This window comes from Theropithecus gelada, chromosome 11 (genome assembly GCF_003255815.1).
Source record: "Theropithecus gelada isolate Dixy chromosome 11, Tgel_1.0, whole genome shotgun sequence".
Taxonomy (NCBI): domain Eukaryota; kingdom Metazoa; phylum Chordata; class Mammalia; order Primates; family Cercopithecidae; genus Theropithecus; species Theropithecus gelada.
In genome coordinates this window covers 123,325,371-123,339,045 of record NC_037679.1, presented here as the reverse complement: position 1 = coordinate 123,339,045, position 13,675 = coordinate 123,325,371, and the positions used below count along the sequence as shown (strand labels likewise).

Below are 13,675 nucleotides of genomic sequence, written 5' to 3'. Positions count from 1 at the left end.
TCCTTCTTTATTTCCCAGACCTGGAATTCTCATTCAACTGATTTGCTGGAAAAATAAAGTTTCATTTTACATCGTCACAGTGATTTTCTTGAGAATATAATGCCAAGAGTACAGTTTCAAGATCATCTTGTTGTCTAACTCCTGGTTCCTTATAAATAAATAAGTAAGAACTGCTGAACTACTAAGAGCAGAGGCAGCCACTAGACCCCTGGAAGTTACTGTTAACAACAACAACAGAAACAAAAACTGTCCCCCAGGCATTTCTCTGTTGTGCTGAAAGAAAGAAAAACTCCCAAGGGAAATAGAAACCTAAAAACCTTGGAAAATAATTCTATTTTAACACAGACCAATGACTAAATAGAGAATTAATCAAAGGAACAAAGTATTTTCCTGAAACAAAGAAACAAAACCTGGATTTAGGTGAATTGGTATTTATTCAGAATGATATTTAATGTTGTTATTCTAAAACTTCCAAAAATTCCCTCTGGTATAGGAGTCGTTGACATAGTTGTAGATCATGGTATAGTTGGTGAGGGGTTGCTGGGTTTTATTTAAAGTGCTATTCAAAACTTAACATATAGGTTTCATTCAAAGTTTAAGAAGAAAAAAATGAACAACCAGAAACAAGGGTAAGATGTGGGGATATGGATAGATATTTTATACTTAAGACTTCTGCATCCCAAAATATCAGCTTGTGATGGAATTCTGTCATCTATTCTTGCTTCAGTCAAAACAAACAAACAAACACAGTCAAAACAGTATCAACAATAATCATGTAGTGCCACCAAAAGCTTTTCATTCATTCAGCGAGCATTGAGTCCCTAGCTGGAGATGCAAAGAGGAGCAAGAAATATTCTCTTCCACTGAGAAGCTCATTGTCTAATGTAGAATGTAGATAAGCAACCAGACATTCAGAATGACCTGTGTTACGAGCAATAATAAAGCTGGACACTGGGTACTATGGGGGCACTTGGGAAGGGTGCCTAAGCCAGAGAGCTTCACTGGGGAGCCTTGATGTCTGAGTAAGAATTAACCAGGTGAAGCAGAAGGGGAAATAAGCTCTAGGAACAAACAGAGAGTTTCGAGTGCACAGGCAGGCAGAGTGTGAGGAGGGAAGGCCTTACTTCTTTGTGACTGCAGCATGAAAGTAAGGGGAGGGCTGGATGTCCTAATTAATCTTGAATTAGCAAATAATAAGTATTACTTTTCTCTATTTTTTAAAAAAACTTAGTTCCTTAATTGCACCCAAAATTTATCTGTTGAGATAAAGTAACTTCATTTCTAGTTCTAATTAGTTGCTTAAATAATTGTTATTCTTGGAGAGCAGTAAATGACAAATGGACATTAAAAATTTTGTACAAATGTCAGTTGCAGTTTGTTCATAAATCATGTAGCAATTACCTGCCTTGTCTGATTAACATATACTTGAGGGAGGATGGAAAGTGCTGAATGTCTGAAGGTAAATCAACTCTTCCTCTGGGAGGTGAGTTTATTCTTTTTTGAAACCTAGGGGTATTTAGTGTCTGGACACAGTTTGGGAGGAAGTGGTATGGAGTACCTAGAGAAGCCCTTCTCTATGGGTGAACTCTTACTTCTTTTCTTTTCTTTTCTTTTCTTTTCTTTTCTTTTCTTTTCTTTTCTTTTCTTTTCTTTTCTTTTCTTTTTTTTGAGACAAAGTTTTGCTCTTGTTGCCCAGGCTGGGGTGCAATGGTGCAATCTCAGTTCACTGCAACCTCCACCTCCTGGATTCAAGTGATTCTACTGCCTCAGCCTCCCAAGTAGCTGAGATTACAGGCATGTGCCACCACACCTAGCTAATTTTTTGTATTTAGTAGAGACGGGGTTTCATCATGTTGGTCAGGCTGGTGTCGAACTCCTGACCTCAGGTGATCCACACACCTTGGCCTCCCAAAGTGCTGGGATTACAGGCGTAAGCCACCACACCTGGCCTCTTACTTCTTTTCCCTGATGTACTCTCGGGCTCTTTTGCTACCTCAAACTGCACTATGACCTGTCAGGTGTTAGAGAGATCAGCAGTGGAGAAGGTCCAGGAAACAGTCTGGAATCAAAAGGGGTCTGCCTCTCTCCTGGACATATCAAATATGAAAGCATCGCATTTACCAAGAGACAACACCATAAGAGGGTAACTGACAGAAACCAATTCCATCCTGAAAATGCTCTGAGGCTTTAAACATACTTTATTGTCTAGACTTTGGGCCTCAGAGTACACCTGCTTTTTCTCCCACTATCCTGATGAACTTTGCACTCTAAAATTTTTCTCTGTACCAATTTAGCAAACCTCCATTTATTAGCAACTTTAACCTCCAGATCCTTTAGATGACTTTCATTCTTCTTTGTCCTGGATATTTTTACATGACAGACAAAAATATCTATTCTCAGAGCTGGAGGAGATAAAAATATTTGCCCTGAAGGGAACAAACTCTTGATTTAGCTAAAACTTTTTAAAGAGTTTATATTAAATATAAATACAGTATTATATAAAATTATAATGTGACAAATTCATTGTGAAATAGTCCATCTTTCTGTTGTAATACTTTTTATGCAGTTTTTTTGTTTTTTGTTTTTTTTAAAGGTAAGCTTAGTAAAATGGAGCAGTAGAATAAATAAGCAGAAAACAAACTTAGAATAAGACCTGAGCTGTGTCCTAAGAGGAAAGTGGTTTCTGCTGGTTGGCAAGAAGAGAAAAATCCTAGACATTATTTCTCTTGCATCATAGGACAGTAAGGAAAGTGTGTCTCAGTCAAATAAGTCAAGAGACTGTCACCTTCTGCTAGATATTGGAGCAATTCTTACTCTTCATCAGTTCTTCCCCCCGCCCCCCCCTTTTTTTTTTTTGAGACAGAGTTTCACTCTTGTTGCCCAGGTTGGAGTGCAATGGCACAATCTCGGCTCATTGCAACCTTTGCCTCCCAGGTTCAAGCGATTCTCCCCAGGTTCAAGTGATTCTCCTGCCTCAGCCTCCCAAGTAGCTGGCACCTGTTACCATACCCAGCTAATCGTTGTATTTTTAGTAGAGATGGGGTTTCGCCATGTTGGCCAGGCTGGTCTCGAACTCCTGGCCTCAAGTGATCCACTAGCCTCAGCTTCCCAAAGTTCTGGGATTACAGGCGTGAGCCACCGCGCCCAGCCACTAGTTCTTTTTTACGAATCATTTGATTAAGTGATGTTAAACACTCCCTAGTACTGCAATAAGTGTTTTATATAACTATTCAACTTCACAACTATAAAATGGGCCCATTTTATAAATGAAGGACCTGGGGCTCAGAGAGGGCAAGGAAGTTGCTCAAAGTCACACAGGTAGTGACTGGTGGAGCTCTGCGAGACTCATGTCAGTCTGAACTGAAAATTTTTCTTCTGAACTTTTATTCTATACATTCTACTTGCTTTATCTAGTAACAATGCTAAGTTCACTAAGATCTGAGAAACCACTTCTATGTATAGTATTCCCAAGTACCTCATACAATCCTACACAATTCCACAAAATGTTTAAGAATTTTCTATCCCCTTTCTCTTTTAGCAACATATTCCCCACCAGAACTAGCAGACAAGGTAGCTAAGGCTAGCACCGTTTCAAAACATTTGCTTCAAAAGTGTTTCACTTCATCATCTCATTAACAGCTACAAAGAATCAAAGAGAACAACATTCTACCCGCCCCTCGATCCCTTTATTAGACCAACTTACTCAAGGGAATCAATGATTTTTTTTGGCTCCACAGGGCACGGATAGATAACTTCATCGATGTGCTTCAGGTTACAATTTGAATAGGCAGTAGAGATATGTATAAAGGCTTCCAGCTTTGGCATCTGACTAGCCATAAGCAAGAGCTGCCGGGTGGCAGTGACGTTAAGTTGCACAGCATGTCTGGAGAAGATTAAGTAGAAGGAAATACAATGAGGTAAGTCAGCATCATGCCTTGCTATAACTGTACCTACTCCAATAACTGGCATACCTATCAGATTTTGGTGGCTGCACCAAACACCAGGGAGAGAAGGATGGGTCATGGCTACACAGTTATGTGATACTCGGAATGTTTTATGTAGTGATGATGTGTTTTGTGCACATAAATGCTATTCACTGACACACTGTACATATATCTAGAGGACAGTTGGTTCTAATCAACTGAAAAAAGAATTACAATCTTCTGAATTTGTAAAGGTGCTTCTATAGGCAGCCATTAAAAGAACAAAAACATGTAAATTAAGCATCTAACTGAAGAAGTTGGAAAATATAAATAAACTTGAGGGGAGCAACAGCAGAATTTTTAAATGAGCAATGTAAGTTGGTAAAGGTCCAGGCCAGACATGAAAATTGATGTCAAAATCTAAAATTGCAGCTAGTAGAATACAAAGCTATATAAACAGTATGTGATAACAACGAAATAGTTCATTCCAGGAATACATGGTTTATCCAATGCCAGGAAACTTACTAATTTAATTTAACTCAAAAGAGAAAAACTATATAAGAATATATATGTATTTTGAAAAGTTTAAAATGATGTTTAATTTCCATTTCCAATTTAATTAAACAAATTCACTAGAATAGGAATAAAATGATTAAGCAACATATATTTAAATTTGCTAGCCAATATCATTCTTAATGGTGAAAAGCTAGGAGCACTGCTTGTAACATCTGTGGTGGGAATAATGCCTACAATCACATTACTACTTAACATTGTTCTGGAGTCCTAGTCCTGTAATTAATTCGAAAGAAAAATAAAATTAAAGAACAGATACAGATACTAAAAAGACAGTCACAAAAATTACTGTCAGATTATATAATTCCATACCTGGAAAATAGAAGCAGCTTTTAAAAAAGCTGAAATGTACTATAATTCAGTAAGGTGTCCACTGATAAAAATTATGTAAAAAATCACTAGCTTGCCTGTATATAAATAAAAATTAGAGAATAAAAGGGAAGAAATGTTCAAAGTTGAACATTTAAAATATATGAAATTCATATCATAAATGAATATATAATAACAAAAAACAAATAACAAAAAATTGAATAAATGAGAAAACATATATTGTTTTTGGATAGGAAGAATCAATATTTTAAATATGCTAAATGTTTTTAAAGTATTCTACATATACAAGGTAATTCTAATCAAACTCCCAAGATTTTTAAAAACCTGGCAAAATTATCTTAAATTTAATCAAGAAGTATATGCAAAGAGAACAGTTACGAAAATTCTATAAAAATGAAAGTGTGCTGGGTGCGGTAACTCACGCCTGTAATCCCAGCACTTTAGGAGGCTGAGGCAGGTGGATCACCTGAGGTCAGGAGTTCGAGACCAGCCTGGCCATGATTGTGAAACCCTGTCTCTACCAAAAATACAAAAATTATCTGGGCATGGTGGTGCATGCCTGTAGTCCCAGCTACAAGGGAGGCTGAGGCAAGAGAATCACTTGAACCCAGGAGGTGAAGGTTAAAGTGAGCCGAGATCATGCCACTGCACTCCACCTGGGCAACAGAGCGAGACTCCGTCTCAAAAAAAAAAAAAAAATAGAGTGCTGTGAGTATACTTACTCTAATATAATAAAAATTACAGTAATTAAAATGATACAGTACTGGAAGTGAAAGCCTGATTTAATGTAACAAAATACTTTAAAAACTGAAATTTAGTTTAAGAGCTTTATATCAGATAAAGAGTAAAAATATTTAACAAATATTGTTTAAAAGTAACCATACGGCACACAAAAAAAATAAAGCTGCTTTACTTTCACATCTGCATCACTCTTCTTACAGAATTTTCCTGTACTCCTCTTTCTAGGTAAATACTTTATAAACGGATCAAATATCTAAATGTGAAAAATGAAACCATAAAAATACTAGGGGAAATTATAAATAACTGCATAAATAATAGACTTGAAAGACATTTGATAAATTGTTAAAATAGTTTGAGCCTTATAAAAGATGAAGAGTTTAATGGCCGGGCGCAGTGGCTCACGCCTGTAATACCAGCACTTGGGTGGCCAAAGCGGGTGGATTACCTGAGGTCAGGAGTTCGAGACCAGCCTGGCCAACATGCTGAAACCCCGTCTCTACTAAAAATACAAAAGTATTAGCTGGGCGTGGTGGCGGGCACCCATAATCCCAACTACTCAGGAGGCTGAGGCAGGAGAATCGCTTGAACCCAGGAGGCGGAGGTTGTAGTGAGCCAAGATCCTGCCATTGCACTCCAACCTGGGCAACAAGAGCGAAATTCTGTCTCAAAAAAAAAAAAAAAAAAAAACAAAAATGCTGAAACTTTCAAGAAGTCTTAATAAGAAAAAAATGTTTCAATAGAAAAATAGGTGTGCCAGGCGCAGTGGCTCAGGGCCGGGCGTGGTGGCTCACACCTGTAAAACCAGCACTTTGGGAGGCCAAGGCTGGCAGATCGCGAGGTCAGGAGATCAAGACCATCCTGGCTACAATGGTGAAACATGATCTCTACTAAAAATGCAAAAAATTAGCTGGGTGTGGCGGCGGGCACCTGTAGTCCCAGCTACGCAGGAGGCTGAGGTAGGAGAAAGGCGTGAACCCAGGAGGTGGAGCTTGCAGTGAACTGAGATCGTGCCACTGCACTCCAGCCTGGGCGACAGAGCAAGACGCGGTCTCAGAAAAAAAAAAAAAAAGAAATGAAAAGAAAAATAGGCAAAGAAAGCAAAGAGCATGAATAGGCATTTCACAAAGAACAAAATGCCTATAAGCATTTAAATATCATTAGCGTTTGTAATCATAAAAGAAATACAAATCGGAACATGTGCTACCGTTTCCATTATCCTATTAGCAACATTAAAAATAATTTTAAAATTATAGTATTATTTTATGACTATAAAAATGAGCATTCATGTGCACAGAGACAGTGTAAGCAGACACCACATTTTTGGAGAGCAATTTAGCATTATGTGTGAAAATGCAAACTGTTCATAACCTGGGTACATCTGATATGTATCTGATAATTATATTTCTAGGAATTTATCTCAAGAAGAGCACACAAAGGGGTGAAAAATATACATGCATACAGATGTTCACTGCAGTGTTGTTTATAATAGTGAAAAATTAAAACAATCCAAATGTTCACCGACATAGAACTGTTTTAATATATTATACATATGTTCAATGGAATGTCATGTAATCATTACAAATTATAATAGAATACTTATTGACAATGATAGATATCAAAAAATATAACTGAGCAGGTTGCAAAATATCATCCTCGCTAGGATGCCATTTTCTTCCAGTAAAATTGAACATACACCTATGTAATCATAGATACATAAAGAAAAATTGGAGTGAATGTTCTCCACAATAGTAAATGGTTGTTTCTAGATGGTGGAATTTTGGAGGAGTTTTGCTTCTTTGTATGTTTTTTTGTTGTTGTTGAGAGTGTATTTCTTTTTTTTTTTCTTTACAGAAACTATGAAGAAATGTACATGCACACAAATGTATACAAACCATGAGAGGGAAATGGGAATGTACCTGAGAGTGTCATCAAAGCGTACAGTGGCTGCACAGTGAAAGATTATGTTTGTACAGGAGAGAAGCTCCTGCATGTCCTCTTTGCTGATGGCAAAGTCATTCTGACTGAGATCTGCATAAATAGCTCTGATCTTCTCATGCACATTTGGACAAACTTCTTTGACTTTCTCAAATAGCTGAAACATAAATATAGATCAATATACAAAAAATAGCATCATCATTATCACATTGTTCTTGTTTACAACAACCTGTTTAATTATACTCAAAAACTGGTTTTAGTTGTAATAATATTACTTAAAGAAGACATCTGGCTGGGTGTGGTGGCTCATGCCTGTAATCTCAACACTCTGGGAAGCCAAAGTAGGAAGATCACTTGAGCCCAGGAGTTTGACACCAGCCTGGACAACATGGTAAAAACCTGTCTCTACTAAAAATACAAAAAATTAGCCAGGCGTGGTGGTGTGTGCCTGTAGTCCCAGCTACTTGGGAGGCTGAGGTGGGAGGATCCCTTGATCCCAAGTGGTGGAGGCTGGAGTGAGCCTTGATTGCAACACTGCATTCCAGCCTGGGTGACAGAGGAAGACCCTGTCTCAAAAAAAAAAAAAAAAAAAAAAAAAATTTACTCAAGAACCATCTACTTTATTTCATACAATTCAGCCAGTTTAGTGTAATTCCTGCTACATTTCATGTGAGAAACGTTTGAAAAATCAGTTCGAATAATCAGTAAGGTGCGCATTTTGAACTTTTCCTGCAGGGTGAAAAAGTGAGAGTAAGTCATCCACATCCTGCCTTTATACTCTTTTCCCCTTTAAGCCAGCTTTATATTTACATATGGTAATATTTTCCATTTTTGACTGAGAATAAGTGTTTCCAGTAAAAAATTACCAGCCTCTACAAAGCCTTTACAAATTACAAGCAAAATTACCAACAGCTTGGTTAACTGAACCAAATTAACAAAATATCTTAGCAGCACAAACATAATTAGAAAATAACAAATAACAAATGAAGCAAATTTGTAATAGGTGAAACATATAAAAATGTTATGTAATCTCATTCTAATATAAATGGCAATTATTGTCTAGTAAGTACACGAGCTCATGTATTTTTTATGGGATATTAATTGATTTTTAAAATATTCTAATTTATTCATAATGGAGAAAAGAAAGAGCAGTGGCCATTTGAACTCTAGTTACACTTACTCAGATAGAATAGATTCAGTACTTTCCCCTCCACACAGAAATTCTTAGATTAAATTGGCATTTCCCATGTTTTCAAGAAATATGATTTTAATAAAACGATCTTGGTTCCAACCTATTTTGATTAAATGGAATTTTACTTAGTGTTGGTGTGGCATATTAACAGTGAGAAAACAAAAAGTAAAGCTAAATGTTTAGAAAATTTAAGAGCAGAGAAAATTAGCCTGTGGTTTTAATCATAATATAGTAAAAGAGACAGTCCTCTTCTCTCCCTTAAACCCCAAACAATATTTTCACCTATTTGTTGATCCTTAGTCACAGGATTAAGAGAGATCTATCCATTAGAGTTGTACCCCAGGCTGTTTTTATTGGGTAATAAAAAGTTGATCTCAGGTAGTCAGAGAAACCACGTCTCATTTGTATCAGACAAGAGCATGTTCAGAAGCCATTCTGAGGATTTAATGAAGATGTCTAGAAAAGGGATGAAATTCACATATTGATCTGTCACGTTAACATACTTCAATTCTGTCTACCATTTTTCTGCACTGTAGGGGCAGCCTTTTCAGTGGTGTGTTACTGCAATTCTGAAAATAATTTGTAAGTTAGGTCAGTCCTCAGTGCTTTTGACATCTGGGATTGATAAGGTTGATAAAGTGTCCTGGGCACATTATCATTCTGACTCTTCCAGAAAGATCTTTAATAGTTTTTCTAATATTAATCAATCATAAACATGCTAAATGTTTTTTTCTAGAGTCAGATGTTTTCCCTCTTGATAGTTAACGTTAATTGTACAACAAACATGTTGAATAGTTTTGGATAAGCTTATCTAAAATTTGTATAATTTTCTCTTTTTTGATAACTAATTTGGAGAAGACTCTTTTTGAGTGACGTGATATATTTTATGTATTCTACATGATATTCACTAGAAATTTACTTAAGGTTCTGTGGATTCTTTCACTTTGGCCTGTGAAGACTTCTGACTACCGGAGAGCAAGATGGTTTCAGCATCCACCCTTCTCACAATGGAGTTCCTTACATATGATATAAGTTGTCATATTTAGATTTCCTTTTGCCTTTGGTTTTTATGACTTTAAAAGACAGAATATACTGCTATTCCATATTATACTTTCAGACAACCTGTGCAATGTTGAACAGCACCAAGATCTCATATTTGCATTACTTTTCATGAGATCATTACAATTTTAGGAAATAATGTTCCAATCTGTGTTGTATCTATTGAATTGTATTTTCAATCAAGAATGCATATCTGAATGAACATAGTGCAGTTTTTTAAAAGTCTGAGTTTTCTGATTTAGATAGTAGTTGATAGTGTTCCATTGAAATAAATCAATGAATTGGCTGCATCAATTCAAACCACAGTGCTAAATGAGGATTCCATTTTACTACATTAGCCTTGCTTAATAATAGGACTTGCCCTGTCAGGAATCTCACCATACCGCTATAGCTCCTGAAATAATACTCTTTAATAGTGCCACATCCTGAATAGAGTGACAGAGATGGCAGCCAACTGCAATCCAACAGGTCAGTGGTTTTGGTCATTTCATAATGCTATCCACAAAGTGAACTGCATTGGAATCACTAGTAGCATAATTAAAATGTATATTCCTGGGTCCTATCCCATATCCACTAAATAAGAAATTACTAGGGCACACCCAGGAATCTATATTTCACGCCAAGTCCCCCAATTGATTTTAAGACATACAAATGATGAGAATTTCTCCATTTAGAGTGCTAACATGGACAACGGCAGATGAATAACTGCATATGGCTCATTTTCCTTTATAACTGCCCAGAGCAATCTTCACATCAGTAGCTTGCAAACTGTAGGCATGAAGAATCAAGGAACCTGGTTAAAAATTATTTCTTTATTCCATCCTCAGAGATCCTGGCTGGGTAGTTTTGTGTGTAACCCAGGAAACTATATTTCTTAACCACCTCCGCAGGTGGATCTGATGGTCCAGGTACCATAATTGGGAAACACTGACTCTGAAAAATTCATGTCTGTTCTTAAATTCAGGGCTTATATTTCCCCCTCTAGTTTGTAAACTCCTTGATTCTTTTTTTTCTTTTGTAGGGAAACTCTTTCTAATTTTTTAAAATTTTTGTGGGTACATAGTAGGTGTATATATATATATGGGGTACATGAGATGTTTTTATACAGGTACACAATATGAAATAAGCACATCATGGAGAAGGGGGTATCTATCCCTTCAAGCATTTATCTTTGAATTACAAGCAATCCAATTATACTCTTTACATTATTTTAAAATGTACCATTATTATTGACTATAGTCACCCGATTGTGCTATCAAATAGTAGGTCTTATTAATTCTTCTATTTTTTTGTCACCCTTTACCATTCTCATCTCTCCCCTCCCACTTGCCTTCCCAGCCTCTGGTAATCATCCTTCTACTTTTTATGTCCATGAGTTCAATTGTTATGATTTTTGTATCTGACAAATAAGTGAAAACATGCAATGGTTGTCTTTCTGTGCCTGGTTCATTTCACTTAGCCTAATGACCTCCAGTTCCATCCATGTTGTTGAATCCCATTCTTTTTGATAGCTGAGTAATACTCCATTGTGTATATGTACCACATTTTCTGTATCCATTCATCTGTTGATGGACACTTAGGCGGCTTCCAAATCTTAGCTATTGTGAGCAGTACTCTAACAAACATGGGAGTGCAGATATCTCTTTGATATACTGATTGCCTTTCTTTTGGGTATATACCTTGCAGTGGGACTGCTGGATCATACAGTATTTCTTTGTTTTTGTTTTTTGTTTTTTTTTCAGAGTCTCACTCTGTCACCCAGGCTGGAGGGCAGTGGCATGATCTTGGTTCACTCCAACCTTCACCTCCCAAGTTCAAGTGATTCTCTTGCCTCAGCCTCCTGAGTAGCTGGGATTACAAGCATGTACCAACATGCCTGGCTAATTTGTGTATTTTTAGTAGAGACAGGATTTTGCTACATTGGCCAGGCTGATCTTGAACTCCTGACCTCAAGTGATCCACCCACCTCAGCCTCCCAAAGTGCTGGGATTACAGGTGTGAGCCACGGCCCCTGGCCCATCTGGTATTTCTACTGTTTTTTGAGGAACATGCAAAGTGTTCTCCGTAGTGGTTGTTCTAATTTACATTGCCACCAACAGCATATGAGGGTTCCTTTTTCTCCACATCATTGACAGCGTTTGTTATTGCCTATCTTTTGGATATAGGCCATTTTAACTGGGGTGAAATAATATTTCATTGTAGTTTTGATTTGCATATCTCTGATGATCAGTGATGTTGAGCACCTTTTTATATGCCTGTTTGTCATTTGTATGTCTTCTTTTGAGATATGGTTATTCAAATATTTTGCTCATTTTTTGATCGGATTTTTATACTTTTTACTATATAGTTGTTTGAGCTCCTTATATATTCTGGTTATTAATCTTTTATCAGATAGGTTGTTTGCAAATATTTCCCCCATTCTGGGGCTTGTCTCTTCACTTTTTAAATTGTATCCTCTGCTGTGTAGCAGCTTTTTAACTTGATGTGATCCCATTTGTCCATTCTTGCTTTGGTAGCCTGTGCTTGTGGGGTATTGCTCAATAAATTTTTGCCCAGACCAATGTCCTGGAGATTTTCCTAAATGTTTTCTTGTAGTAGTTTCATAGTTTGAAGTCTTAGATTTAAGTCTTTGATCCACTTTGATTTGATTTTTGTATATGGCAAGAGATAGGGGTCTAGTTTCATTCTACTGTATATGGATATCCAGTTTTCCCAACACCATTTACTGATGAGGCTGTCTTTACGCCAGTATATGTTCTTGGCACCTTTGTCAGAAGAGTTCACTGTAGGAGTGTGGATTTGTTTCTGAGTTCTCTATTCTGTTCTATTGGTCTCTGTGTCTGTTTTTATGCCAGTAGCACATTATTTTGGTTACCATAGCTTTGTAGTAAAATTTGAAGTCAAGTAATGTGATTCCTCCAGTTTTATTCTTTTTTGCTCAGGTTAGCTTTGGCTATTCTCAGTCTTTTGTGGTTCCATATAAATTTTAGGATTGTTTTTTCTATTTCTATGAGTAATGTTATTGATATTTTGATAAGGATTACATTGAATCTGTATATTGCTTTGGGTGATAGTATGGACATTTTAACAATATTGATTCTTCTAATCCATGAACATGGAATACTTTTCTAGTTTTTGGTGTCCTCTTCAATTTCATTCATCAGTGTTTTATAGTTTTCATTATAGAGATCTTTCACTTCTCTGGTCAAGTTAATTCCTAAGTATTTAATTTTATGTTTGGCTATTTTAAAGGGTATTACTTTTAAAAAAAATTCCTTTGTAAACTCCTTGATTCTTATTCATCTCTTTATGCTTGACAGTATGCCATTCATTGAAAAGACTCAAATTTTGCTTATTGAATTAAAATTAATTCCTGTAAGATCAGTAACAGAACTGTTACAATAGAATGGAAGCCTGATTCCTGAAGTTTGTATGACTGTGATGAGAGATAGCAGATAGCGACTCCTAAACGAGAACACAAAGTGTTTCCTGAGTCCTCTATATTAACTGCCAATGGGAGTTTGAAGTAATGTGATTTCTCCAGTTTTTATAGCAGACCCTCTATTTTTATAATAATGACAAGACTGAAGGGACAAGATGAAATGGTGCAAATGGATCCTGGATAAGCACCAGCTCTTCTAAAAAAATTTTTTTTGGTGTGTTTGTTGCTAATGTAAGATATTAAAGTAAGAAAAATAGATAAAATCAAAATGAGCAAAGAAAAAACATAGTGTCAGAAATTTCATTGAAAGCCAACAATAAAGAACAATACAATTATTTTAAATTCTAAGAGCTTATCCTGTTTCTTCTCATTGCATAAACTCATATTCTCTACTTGATGGCACAAGACCGAGAGGTAGATAGTTGAAAAGCTGCTCACCATCATCAAAACTCAAGCAGAGGGATTGCTGTTTATCCATTT

General features: G+C 36.4%; 1 protein-coding gene and 1 long non-coding RNA gene across 4 annotated transcripts in view; one reads left to right on the top strand and one right to left on the bottom strand.

Annotated features, from left to right (window-relative positions):
- The window catches only part of FAR2 (fatty acyl-CoA reductase 2), a 187,569-nt gene that overhangs the window by 28,857 nt on the left and 145,037 nt on the right, over positions 1-13,675 (bottom strand). For all 3 annotated transcript variants that reach the window (XM_025401659.1, XM_025401660.1, XM_025401661.1), the window contains 2 exons: positions 7,484-7,659; positions 3,704-3,883 (listed from right to left, as the gene is read on the bottom strand). In XM_025401659.1, coding sequence (XP_025257444.1) covers positions 3,704-3,883; positions 7,484-7,659 — 356 coding nt within the window. The remainder of the gene's footprint in view (positions 1-3,703; positions 3,884-7,483; positions 7,660-13,675) is intronic.
- On the top strand, positions 973-4,735 carry LOC112634353. The gene is made up of 3 exons (XR_003121759.1): positions 973-1,147; positions 1,375-1,483; positions 3,738-4,735. It is a non-coding gene; the product is annotated as an uncharacterized LOC112634353 (long non-coding RNA).